The 14,289-nt window shown below is 37.2% G+C and overlaps 1 protein-coding gene across 2 annotated transcripts in view; it reads right to left on the bottom strand.

The window, feature by feature from the left end:
- LOC136858674 (serendipity locus protein H-1) overlaps positions 1-14,289 on the bottom strand; it is a 318,900-nt gene that overhangs the window by 28,803 nt on the left and 275,808 nt on the right. For both annotated transcript variants that reach the window (XM_067138392.2, XM_067138393.2), the window contains one exon: positions 7,159-7,356. In XM_067138392.2, coding sequence (XP_066994493.2) covers positions 7,159-7,356 — 198 coding nt within the window. The remainder of the gene's footprint in view (positions 1-7,158; positions 7,357-14,289) is intronic.

The raw sequence follows: 14,289 nt of genomic DNA, 5'->3' as shown, positions 1-14,289 counted from the left end.
CACGCAATGAAACAGGTAAGTTATGAGGTGAACGTGACCATGTGTTTTGTAATCAGGGAGATTTTGAGTATAGGGGGCGTGATGAAAGTAAGGAAGATGGGTCGGATGACTTACTTTGTGCTAGTGGTGATGGTAATAGCAGTGTTGCAATTGATAATCTTGTGGAAGTTTCTGAAATTCAAAGTGAAGTTTTTCGTAAAGTTGATGAAGGTTGTTTAGTGAGTGATGAGTTTTTACAGAGTATACATCAGAGTGAGGATGTTTTTGTTAATTTAAGTGTACGTGAGGAGATTAAGGTTAGGTCCATTATGTGTGAAAATGGTGACTTTGAGATTAATGAAACTTCTGATAACAGAGTCGAGACTAGCAGTGTTGTTGGCATGAAAGTGGTGCGAGTGGGAGCTGATATGAAAGGTGGTGAAGATGGATTGATTGTTGAGACATTAAGTGGTAATGATGGTGATCTCGTAGTGAATTATGGTAATGATTTCAGTAACAGAGTGAGCATGTGTCAGAATGAAAGTGTGCGTGAGATGAAAGAGAGTCTTTTCAAGCGAGTGTATAATGTTTTATTTAAGGCTGAGAGTTGTGTGAATGATTTGAATGACTTGCTGAATTATATCGATGTGGAATGTGTGAAAAAGTATGTAATCTATTTGCTTGCATTAATTATGGGTTTGTGGAAGAGAAAACATAGTAAGATTCCTGAATATTTCAGAAATAGGGATTTCTTTGTTATGAATGTTCCGAATGAAAGCCTGTATGATTCTTGTGTGACTGGATGGGATGAATGTTTGTGTGTGAGATAGATTGTATTCTCGATGTATTTATATTTTATTAAGGTTGGTCTCCACTGATTAACATTTAAATTTAACATGTTACAATTAACATGTATATTGTGATTGTGCCTTCCAATTGACTTTGCATGTTAACTCAGAATGTTGAGGTTATCACTTTTAACATGTTGGCGTGTTTTCCGCTCCAAGTGGAAAACATGTCAAGTCAATTCGTTGTTCGTGAGTTGTTGGCACAGCTTCGGCGACTTCCTTGCCGTTTCCATGTCAACAGATAGCCAAACGATGCAAACGACGTGTTTCTCGTGAAGTAGGATTATAGTTACAACACTCCGCAACACTCATTCTCTTTGTTATAAGCTACAAATACAGTACCGATAGGCGCACGCGTGTCGTTCTCTCTGCACTAAACTAAAATTTATAGTCAGAAATGGAGTGGAACAAGATTACTTAATTAATGACATAATAGAGAGGCCTTGTTTGTGGGATGTCTCATCAAAGGAATACAGAGATAAAGCGAAAAAAGCCGAAAGTTTCTAGGAACTCTAAATTATCTACAATTATTCCCGCGAGTGATCGAAAAAAAATCTGGCGTACCTCCGCTCCTAGTACAGTCGAGTATTGCAAAAAAAATCAGAAAAGTCGGAAGTCGGGGGCGGGAGCGGACGAAGTTTATACTTCAAAGAGGTTTGCTTTTAAAGCAATGAGCAGGATGAAGGGAGGAAATGTGTCTAATAAAAATGCATTTATAAATCATAACAAGAAGCAACAGTGGCAATAACACAGGCCAAATCCTCTTCATCTGAGTCCATTATCCTTGTTTGAAAATACTAGACACCACCTAAATGTATTACCGCAAACTGATATGATGAACTACCTATATATAAACAAAGAAAGTCAAGTTTAACATGTTTATTAAGTGTGGACACAATGTTAAGTAAAACAGTATTCAACATTTACATTTAACATGTTGTGGTGTCACCAGGTAACATTTAACACTTTAACATTTAACATGTTGTTGCTAAATGTTAATCAGTGGAGACCGGTCTTTACGGTACGCATTCCTTGCTTACCGACGCTGATGTTAAGTTTATGTATAGTTTTTTCATTTATATCAGGGTCCGTACACTGTGGACAGTAGAATAGACAAGTGTGCTTATCGACTTCTAACTTCTGATGACAAGGTCCTTGAGACATTTAATATCTATAGTCTTCGCAGATATAAGAGATAGGATCTGCACCTTGGATGTAAATATTATCAATTTTAATTTATCTGTTCATTAGTAAGAAGGGATTGTATTCAATGATGTATGAAACAATCAGTGTTGTTTGTATATAGTCATATTACTATCATTGTTTGAACACACTGTATTTCGCATGTGCGAATATAATGCAGTAGACTCAATGTACATATCATTATTACAGTAATTTAAGTGTTCAGTTATATATCATTTATGAAGTTCTGTTTTATGGTGAAACATAATATGTGATATCATCGATTCACCAAGGGGGCGTTATGTGATAGTACATATATCACACCCTCGCACTATATGTAGAAGTGAGAGAGATTATTGTCAGTATTTGATTATTATTATAATAATAATTATTATTATCAGTATTTCATTTGTATATTTTGTCATTAATATTTGTAAGCTGGGAGGTCTCCATATATGGTAGGTATGAGTAATTTGTTTTGTACAACAGCTGGGAAAACATTGCTATATTGAACTTGGAAAATTTGGATGAGTCATGTGTCTACCCCAGTATTTGATGAGATGTGCTTGTTGTTGTCGTTGGGAAGTTGTATGAATCATGTGAATAGCCCAGAATCACATGAGCTTGTTGATGTTGTACTCAGAAAGTTTTATGACTCATGTGAAACACCCCAGAGTTTTTGTCTTGGGAGCAAGAAGAAGTCCATGGCGTGGTCTTGACTAGAGGATACACTCATGATTGGCTGGCCAGGATCAATCTAGGCGTATCATGTGAGAGGAAGGGGAATGCTTATGTCTATAAAGGTTGATCATACGGCGGGAAAAAGACAGACTGTGCAGGAAGGAAGTAGTGCTAACACACACGGGAGTGAAACTGGATATACGGTACTGGAGTGACACTGCTGCACTATACTGGACTGGACTTCAAACGTCTGTGGAACATAGTCTTGTTTGTGGAACGTAGTATTTTTTTATGTTTGCGAGAAGTGATTGACATACAACTTAGTATTGTATCATTTTGTGGTGGCCTGGTATTATATGCTGCTGAAAGCTGGGAGGTGCTATCTCTCAGACTTTCCATTAATTTATGCTCAGGATTGACAAGCATGTGTTGCTCAAATGTATATATCTTTACAACAAGTGTTAAAGTCAGTGAACACAGTATTACGAGGTACAGTATCTGTGTGATAGAATAAGTGCTGAGTATGAGAATCGGCAAGTCGTGTTGATACAGAGACAGTGAAGTGTTCTTATCTACATACCTGTACACTGTTCAACGAACTAACTACAAATGGTGACTTAGTTCTTGCTTTCGTTTTCCCACTGTTTTCATTGTTGTTGTTGTTGTAAATATGGAGTCTTCCAGCAATCTTTTGTTTGTGTATTATAAGTGTATTTTGATGTGTTGATGAGGTGCTCATGCACGGATTTTATTGAGAATATAGTTAGATATTTTAGAATCAGTGGAGTTATTGATGAACCTAGGTGCAGTTCCTACCTATTTAGTCGTTTTCAGAAGGTTAGGTAAGGCCTGAAGCAGATGTACCAGTACGAAGCATTATGTACACGCCCTGGGATATACAGAATTATCACTCTATCTAAATTTGAGGGATCCATTCTGGTGAACTCTGGTGCCCATACTACGGACATTTCGGTTAATTATGTTTATTAATTTAATTTATTTCGAGTATTTTATTTATTTATATATTTTTATTTATGATATTCTATTATTATTTATTAGTATTATCAAATAGTTACATGACTTGGTTTTAAGTTAAAAGCTTTCCAGTTTGTCAAAACACTAATTATAACACGAATAACACTGTAACATACCCATAAAAAACTACAAAACAAAGAATGAAATGTTTCATTCTCCAAGAACATCCTCAGATTCTATCAGATCACCTTTTTTCTTCTTTTTTTCTTTTTTCTACTGGCTTTACGTCGCACTGACACAGATAGGTCTTATGGCAACGTTGGGATAGGAATGGCCTAGGAGTTGGAAGAAAGCGGCCATGGCCTTAATTAAGGTACAGCCTGGTCTGAAAATGGGAAACCACAGAAAACCATTTTCAGGGCTGCCGACAGTGGGATTCAAACCCACTATATCTCGGATGCAAGCTCAAAGCTGTGCCCCTCTAACCGCATGGCCATCTCGTCCGCTCAGATCACTTTTAACCATGTGTCCTGAGTTCTTTCATATTTCAGATTCAGGTCCATTATAAGATCCGAGAACATGGATGACATATAAAAAAAAGTTGCAACTCAGGATAAGTGAAATTACAAAACAAGGAATTGAACATGCTGGAAGAGCATTCTTTGACACTGCAGTGCGGTCAACCTGGAGACTGATTATCTAGAAGCCATTAGAAAATTTATATCTGTTAAAAAGTATAAGTGACATAATTTGATTAAACATTTTGCATATTAAATTACAATGTTAGAATATTTTGGATTTATTTAGAGAAATATAAGTCAGAAATATTGTCAGTCGTAACAATACTTTTGAGTACCACAAGGCATGATGGGATCATCAGCTGATGTTGACATGGAGTCAAGGATTTAAACAAGTGAACTCCACATCTGGGACAGTTTATTTTGTTGAATGAAAGATACTTACAAAGGAACTATCAACACAGTCATATTGAAACTGACAGTGAAATTTTGCTGAGAGGATGAGGGAATCATAAGAAAGCAATATACAAGAATTTAGTTCCCATTTTGAGCTGCAAGATCCTGAAATCGACATGGAAATATCTAATAAGATTGCAAGCAATAGCACGTAGCTGGATGTGGACGGCTCTGGTGACCAGCTGAGACGAGCACATTACCTTGAGCTTTTGTGCCAGGCAGTTAACACATGATCCTTTGAGAGAGCAGCCATGAATATGGCTAATTTTCTACAGTATGCATTATATTATTTACGTGAAAAATGTTTCTCTTCTTCCCATGATATAACTTCGGAAGAGTGGGCCGCTGACCTTAGATGTTAAAACAACAAGCATTATTATCAACTTCAGAAGAAAGGGAGATGGGCCGACATGTGATTGAACTAATTGAAAAACCATCTCATTTATTGAACATTTCCCTTGATAATTCATTCCAATTCCTTACTCGTCATCTTATAAATAAACATTTTCCCCAATTTGTCCTTTTGAATTCCAACTTTTATCTCCACATTATGATCTTTCCTCCAGGCAACAGTATAGAAATCCTCCAGATTCCTTCCGGCACTACAGGGGAAAATACAGCCCTTGGATAAGTTTTTCGCCATTTAACAGATATGTGCCAGCTCGTGAAGACTTCCAGTTTGATGTTTAACAGAGAAACAGCATATTGAAAATGCAATCCTTCATTTTCAATTTTCTTCCCCACAGTTCAAGGACATGATTAAAAATTCATGGTTCGCAACCAGTTATACAACAGAGAACTTTCCGAGCTCGAAGTGCCTGCAAAATACTGCCTCAAACAAGTAAGGAAAACCGTGTAGAACAACGTGGCCTTAAGGAGCATATTCATTGTGCGTGGTGCCAAAAACATTTGTGTTTTTATCATGCGATTAACACACCTCATTTATGTTTCACATTTGTCCCCTATCATTAAAGTGATCTTCACGTGCGGTAATCTTCCAGTTTGTTCTATCTTTCTTCAGCACAACTGCAACTCCACTCTGCTGTGCACTGTGCCAGCAGGATGCAAGGGTTGCCAAGTAGCTGCATTGTCACATGGATTTTGAACCAAGATTTAGACATTTTCAATTTCGAAATGGCAGCTAATTTTTTTGTACATAGCTATTTTATGGTCTTCTTATCCTCTCAGCAAAATTTCATAGTCAGTTTCGATATGACCGTACTGTTAGACTATCAAATTTTGTTAGAAAGGAAGAAATTGTCACATGGTATTCATTATGTTATTGTGAACAGAAGCAATCCTATGGAAGGAATCATGATGTCATCGTGGGACATACGTCTAGTGTGCAATTTTGGTCGATAGTGAGCTATTCTATTTTATAAAGGTATTTAGCCTATACAGTCTATATATGTGCATCACTACTTAAGTGAATTCATCTAGAACAAATCAGTAAACAATTAAACAGTAATCTATTTTGTTTACAGCGTTAAATCCTACGTTATATTCACAGGAGAGATATTCAATGTCAGTTGGTAAGGGGCTATGTAGGGTAAGATTTTGCTGGTACTGAGAAGCGGCAAAAGCTATCTCATAAGGGTACACAGGACATAACAAGCCGGGTGTGGCACAACGATAGTCTAACATGATCGCTTTTGGAATCCGGCAACAAAGATCAAATACGCTTGCTTGCTGATCTTTGCTGCTTCGAATATGGTACGTGGTAATTCTCAACAGAGTTTTTGGTCTTATAAAAATAGCAAATGAATACAGTATTAAAATAATAAATTCACCATACATTATATAAGCAACTATTTTTCTTATATTTTACTGCTACTGCCAGTGAGAATAGTAATGCACATGCCATGCCTCTGCTGACGATGAATGAGATTACTTTTATCTATAAATATTTTTATAACACAGAGGTGTAAGAAAGATTATTACACAATGAATAATGTAAACAGGAAACTGAAGATAATACCGTTTTTTCCAATTTTGTTAGCTGAATCATACAGTGCACCTAATGCACTATATAATTTGGTTAAAACTTTTACTATGCATTTACCTGCAGAATTCAGCAAATAAATGAGTCCATATGGTCTTTCAAGCAAAATACATTTCCCACTGTTGAGAGCCTGATCTAGCAAGCATTAAATCACATTTATTACATTGAAACAACGTAAAATAAAAAGAAAACATCGCTGACTGACATAGAATGTGCCTTTTTTTTTGAAAGAAACAGTCTTTCTGTCTCCTGAAAAAGCTGTTAAAAAAAGCAGAAGTGGAAATGTTGGAGTTTGAAATTGAATATCTCATATTTGTTTATTTAATTTATTTCATGCCTTCATTTGCAGCAAAACAAATGGTAAAATATGATAAATAATCAAAAATCCTAACCACATTCATTCTTCCATTCATACTGACATTGACAAAAGCTGGTTATATATTTTATAGGTAATCTTTGCAAGACCACTTAAAAGGCAAAAATAAAATAAAAAGATATAAAAATTCAGACTACTTACATCTTGCCACAGTCCGGACATGGATACTCCATTTTTTCATCAGTCTTGTGCTTCTTGAGGTGAATATTGAGTCCAGGACGAGTAACAAAGCCTTTCCCACATTCCTCACAAATAAACGGTTTTACTGTCGTGTGTTTGGCCAGGATGTGAACATGTAGCATGCTCCTCAGACTAAAACCCTTCTGACAATACTCACACCTGGAAAATAAAAAAATCTGTTCAATAAATTTTGAAAGGATATCCATAAGGAAACAAAATTCTAATATACATGCAGTGTTAAGATAGCAGACTTTCTCTCCTGAACCAATCCTCTCCTGCTAAACGGTAATGTAGAGTTTAGTCTATAAAAGAAACAATAATGAGGAATATTACTCTTCCATAGCACTGTTTTGTACGACACATCATATTAATCTTCAATACAGTTAACGATTTAGAAATTTTAGAAAAGGAAGAAAGAAAAAGCATGTTGATATTAAAAGGGCATAGGTAGGGGTCTATCGATCTGTGTGTTTTAAGGAGACATAATTTAACCACAAAAAAAAAACCCTCAGTGCCTTTGTGTAGAACAAATGCATTAACTAGCTTACTTGTTCCGGTATTTTAATCTTACTACAAGCCTACATGGAACTGCATTAGATTTCAAAAACTGATGGCATTCGCTTTACAAGAAACTGCAAACAAATCAAGAGGTGAAAAATTATTATTATTATTATTATTATTTTTTTGGAATAACTAGCCCATATCATTTTCATTATAATTCAAGTCATGTAAGGATAAAGGGGGGTAGCAGCCTTTCGGTAGTTGCAAGGGCAGCAGTCTAGATGATTGACTGATACGGCCTTGTAATAATACTCAACATAGCTTAGCTGTTAAAAATTAAATAACTGGAAAGGAGGTTCAACCTATTCAATACTCAAAAGAAAGAAACGTAGCAATCACATTTCTATTTAAATGGGACCGGTTTCGACCTTAGTCTAGGTCATCATCAGCCATAAAAAACATGTAAAATGTTTATGAATGTTGGATGTCAGTTTCACACTCTGTTAGGCACAAAGACACGACACCACATTCTGTCCTGCACAAAGTCACAACACTAACAATCAACATGCGAAGATCAAAAAGGCTTGAATTCGCAGACGAACAGATCTGTAGTAGAAAGCCGCCAGCTCCCGGTGACCAGCGCGGCACACTCAAGGTCACGCGCTGCGGCCAAACACCAAAGTAAAGTGGAGAACGTTTCGAAGGTCTAGAACCTGTCACGGCTGCGGGAAGCCAAGTACGTATATAAAAACATACGACGCCAATTACTACAACCGAATAAGCACCCGTACTCCAGTTAAGTTCTTGGCTGATGATGACCTAGACTAAGGTCGAAACCGCTCCCATTTAAATAGAAATGTGATTGCTACGTTTCTTTCTTTTGAGTATTGAATAGGTTGAACCTCCTTTCCAGTTATTTAATTTTTAACATCAATAATTTCAATACGGAACAATGAAATTTTTATCTTTAAATAGCTTAGCTGTGTTGATACTGCTACACGGCTGAAAGCAACGGGAAACTACAGCCGTAACTAACTCCCGAGGACATGCAGCTCTCTCTGTATGAATGATGTACTGATGATGGCTTCCTCCGGGGTAAAATATTCCGGAGGTAAACTAGTTCCCCATTTGGATCTCCGGGTAAGGACTACACAAGAGGGGCAATCATCAGGAAGATGGATACTGACATTCTGCGAGTTGGAGCGTGGAATGTTAGAAGTTTAAATCGTTGTGGTAGGTTAGAGAATTTTTTTTTTTTTTTTGCTAGGGGCTTTACGTCGCACTGACACAGATAGGTCTTATGGCGATGATGGGATAGGAAAGGCCTAGGAGTTGGAAGGAAGCGGCTGTGGCCTTAATTAAGGTACAGCCCCAGCATTTGCCTGGTGTGAAAATGGGAAACCACGGAAAACCATATTCAGGGCTGCCGATAGTGGGATTCGAACCTACTATCTCCCGGATGCAAGCTCACAGCCGCGCGCCTCTACGTGCACGGCCATGTCGCCCGGTGTTAGAGAATCTGGAAAAGGAGATAGATAGACTAAAGTTAGATGTAGTTGATACAAGTGAAGTACGCTGGCAGGAAGAACAGGATTTTTGGTCAGGCGACTACCGAATTATCAACACAAAATCAAACAGAGGAAATGCAGGAGTTAGTTTAATAATGAATAAGAAAATAGGGCAGCGGGTAAGCTACTACGACCAGCATAGTGAAAGAATTATTGTCGTCAAGACAGACACCAAACCAATGCCCACCACAATAGTGCAGGTCTATATGCCTACTAGTTCAGCGAATGATGAGGAAATCAAAAGAATATATGAAGAGATATAAGATTTAATACAATATGTAAAGGTAACGAGAATCTAAATGTGATGGGAGACTGGAATGCTGTGGTAGGCCAAGGAAGAGAAGGTAATACAGCAGGAGAATTTGGATTGGGACAAAGGAACGAAAGACGAAGTCGGCTGGTTGAATTCTGCACTGATCATAATTTAGTCCTTGCCAATACTTGGTCCAAACACCACAAACGACGGCTGTATACGTGGACGAGACCTGGAGACACTGGAAGGTATCAAATTGACTTCATTATGATTAGGCAGAGATTCAGAAACCACGTGTTGGATTGCAAAACTTTTCCAGGAGCAGATATGGACTCTGACCACAACTTGTTGGTCATGAAATGCCATCTGAAATTGAAGAAAGGAAAGAATGCAAAAAGATGGGATATAGACAAGTTGAAAGAAAAGAGTGTGAAGAATTGTTTCAAGGAACATGTTGTACAAGGGCTAAATGAAAAGGCTGAAGGAAACACAATAGAGGAAGAGTGGACAGTCATGAAAAACGAAGTCAGTAAGGCTGCTGAAGAAATGTTAGGAAGGAAGAAAAGATCAACTAAGAACAAGTGGATAACTCACTAGGGCTGATTGATGAACAACGAAAATACAAGAATGCTAGAAATGAAAAGGGCAGAAAAGAATACAGGCAATTAAAGAATGAAGTGGATAGAAAGTGCAAGGTAGCTAAGGAGGATGTCGAAGGTTGTATGGTCCTGGGAAAGGTAGATGCTGCATGGAGGAAAATCAAGGAAACCTTTCGAGAAAGGAAATCTAGGTGTATGAATATTAAGAGCTCAGATGGAAAGCCACTTCTAGGGAAAGAAGACAAAGCAGAAAGATGGCAGGAGCATATTCAACAGTCGTATCAAGGTAAAGATGTAGATAATTTGGTTGTGGGACATGAAGAGGCTGTAGATGCTGCTGAAATGGGAGACCCAATTTTGAGGTCAGAGTTTGACAGAGCTGTGAGTGACCTAAATAGAAACAAGGCACCTGGAATTGATGACATTCCCTCTGAATTACTGACTGCCTTAGGAGAAACCAGCATGGCAAGGTTATTCCATTTAGTGTGTAAGATGTATGAGACAGGAGAAGTCCCATCTGATTTTCGGCAGAATGTTGTTGACAGGTGTGAAAACTACCGCACCATTAGTTTAGTATCTCATGCCTGCAAAATTTTAACACATATTATTTACAGAAGAATGGAAAAACAAGTTGAAGCTGAGTTGAGAGAAGATCAATTTGGCTTCAGAAGAAATGTAGGAACACGTGAAGCAATCCTGACTTTACGTCTGATCTTGATGATGATGATGCTTGTTGTTTTACGGGGCTTAACATCGAAGGTCATCGGCCCCTAATGGAACGAGATGAACGACATGAGATATGAAGTTAAAATTTTAACAAGTATCCACTAACTAGGGTTAAAAAAGAATGGTGATGAAGAAAAATGACGGTGAGATTAAAACAATAAGTGGATCTAATACGCCATGCCTTATTTTCTAATAAAATAAGAGAAAATACAGGAAAACAAAGGAATAAGGCATTGCCTGGTAGTACAGATATATACACATAATTTACGTTAGACGTTAAAATAACACATTAAAATACGCAACACAAACTAAAATGAAGTCAATGGGATAAAAGCGCAATTGACATAAAAAAAACACTGGGACAAAGGACATCATCACACATTATAAAACAGACCACTATCCCTCATAAAGCGGATGACGAGGTCTGCTGACGGCTCGTCATCTCGCAGGATGAGGAAGATGGTACACGGGAGTTTTAGACTACGGGTGTCTGATCTTAGAGGATCGAATCACGAAGGACAAGCCCACATACATCAAAATCAAATCAAAATCAAAATCTCTTTATTTGCAAATGAGGTGTCTACCTCGGTGGCAAATGGTACACTAAAATACATTATTGTCAAGCACTAAATATTAAATTAACAAGAGAAGAAAATTTTTCCTATAATACAATATTATACAATTTACGCTAACAATGTTTTCTATTAAACACACAGCTCATCCTTAATAAATTTATATTGTTTACAAAATTCTAATTATAATATCTCCTGTACTACTTACAAATATAGTCACCTGATATACAGTATGTGGAATTGCTTCAAATGATACTATAAAACTGGTATAACATTAATATTTACATTGCATTTATTTATTTACTATTTTTTTTTTTACCCGTTCTGGATTCTAAGTAGCATAACGACCTGCTGCGTCTTAACCAGAGCCCCTTTTGCCACCACTTTTCAGAGTTCCTGAAGGGCCTTCACAGCTACCGTAGCGGTCCCAGGGCCCTCGAAGTCCCCACTGTACTTCACCCCTACAGGCAGTCCCCTACTTTGGCTGTCCAAACTCCTTAGACCAGGGGATGGAATTAATTTATTCACACACATCTTTTTTATTTACAATAACCTGCACTGGTCGAATGCCCTCTAACACTTCATTTATTTTCTCTGTTGCTGTTTATTCTCTTCTTGAATATCTGTACTGATTTTGGAAAAGGATCAAACACTGCCCCTGGTAAACTGTTCCACTCCTTCACACCCTTCCCAATGAATGAAAATTTACCCCAATCGCTTCTGCTAAAATTCCTTCTAATTTTATATTTGTGGTCAGTCCTGCCGATATAATTATTTTCCAACTGAAGCCTCTCACGGATATCTCCCCATGCTGCTTCTCCTGTATAGGCTCTATATAATCCTGTAAGTCTAGTTTTCTCCCTTCTCTTACTTAAAGTTTCCCACCCAAGTTCCTTTAACATTTCTGATACACTACTCTTTCTCCTGAAATCCCCTGTTACAAATCTTGCTGCTTTCCTCTGCACACTATCTATTTCTTTTATTAGGTATTCTTGGTGAGGATCCCAAACACTGTTTGCATATTCCAATAATGGACGAACCATACTCAAGTAACTTTTTTCTTTTAATTCTTTGTTGCATCCTTTAAGTAGCCTCATTATGACATGTAATGATCTGTATGCTTTCCCAACAATGTCATCAATATGACCCTTCCAGTGCAAATTACTTTCAAATCTCACACCTAAGTATTTGCACTTGCCATCTTTTGGGATAACTACCTCATCCAAAGTATATTCAAATTCAGTTTTAGAGCTCCTGTTTGTAAAAGTTGTAACAGTTGATTTGCCTCCATTAACCTTCATATTATTTTCTTCAACCCATTGTTGGATACTTTCAAGGTCCCTTTGTAATTCTGAACAATCCTCAATGTTGTTTATTTCTCTATAAACAATTATGTCATCTGCATACAATCTTATTTTTGATGTTATATTATTCCCTAAATCATTTGCGTATATTAAGAAAAGTAACGGACCGATTATACTACCCTGTGCAATTCCCTTCCAAACTTTCTCTTCCTGCGATACATTATTTCCTACTTTGACTTTCTGAACCCTTGAATTTAGAAATGCTTTTATCCAACGTGTAACCCTTACGTCCAATCCCATTCCCTCCAATTTCTTTAATAATATTCCATGTTCCACTCTATCAAAGGCTTTGGAAAGATCTATGGCTATGCAATCTAACTGACCTCCTGAATCCAACTGATCTGATACGTCCTGCTGAAATCCCACCAGTTGTGCCTCACAAGAAAATTTCTTTCTAAATCCATACTGGCTCCTCATGAACCAATTTTTATCATCACATATCCCTCTGATGTACTTTGATATTAAACTCTCCAGAATTTTACAAACTATACTGGTCAGGCTGATTGGTCTGTAGTTCTCTGGTTTCCTTTTATCACCCTTTCCTTTATAAATTGGTATTATTATAGATTCCTTCCATTCCTTTGGTATTACACTATTATTTATGACATAGTCAAAGAGAAATTTTAAATAAGGCACTATGTACCACCCCATTGTCTTTAATACCTCCCCAGTAATTTGATCACTTCCTGCAGCTTTTCCTTGCTGAAGCAGTTGGATTTCTCTGAAAATATCTTCGTTTGTGAATGAGAAGCTTCTTGTTTCCCTCTGTCTCTCTCCCTCTCTATCTTCTGTTTCGGTTTCCAACTCTTGACAATCATCGACTGAATCTCTAAATTCCCTACTAAATAGGTTTGCTTTCTCAGTATCTGTTAAATAGTGTTCACCCCCTTCTCCCACCATTGTAGGAATTTGGACTCCTTTTCCTTTTTGATTCCTGATATATGAATACAGCTTTTTCCATTTCCCTTTGTGGTCATTACCCTCTTGAAGTATGCCATTCATATAATTCTCTTTTGCTTCCTTTTTCACTCTATTCAGTTCCCTCATTAGCTGTTTTCTAGTTTCTCTACTCTCCCTACCCTCTTTGATTTTCCTGTTTACTATTCTACATTTTCTTTTTAATTTTCTTATTTCCCTTGTATAATAAACACGGTCTGAGGTCATTTTACCCTTCTTAACAGGTACAAATCTCTTCTCTCCTTCCCAAATAATTCCTTTAAATTTAGCCCAAAGTGTATCCACGTTACTCCCTTCACTTATCCAACAACTGAATTGTGATTTAAGGTAAGTCCCAAATTCATCAACTTTAGTTTTTCTGTACAATACAATGGCATTCGTAGATCTAGAAAAGGCATTCGATAATGTTGATTGGACCAAGCTATTTAAGATTCTGAAGATGATTGGGATCAGATACCGAGAATGAGGAATTATCTACAATCTGTATAAAAATCAGTCTGCAGTGATAAGAATCAAGGGCTTTGAAACAGAAGCAGCAATCCAAAAAGGAGT

This window comes from Anabrus simplex, chromosome 1 (assembly GCF_040414725.1).
Source record: "Anabrus simplex isolate iqAnaSimp1 chromosome 1, ASM4041472v1, whole genome shotgun sequence".
Classification (NCBI taxonomy): Eukaryota; Metazoa; Arthropoda; class Insecta; order Orthoptera; family Tettigoniidae; genus Anabrus; species Anabrus simplex.
This window is presented reverse-complemented; position numbering and strand designations above follow the sequence as displayed.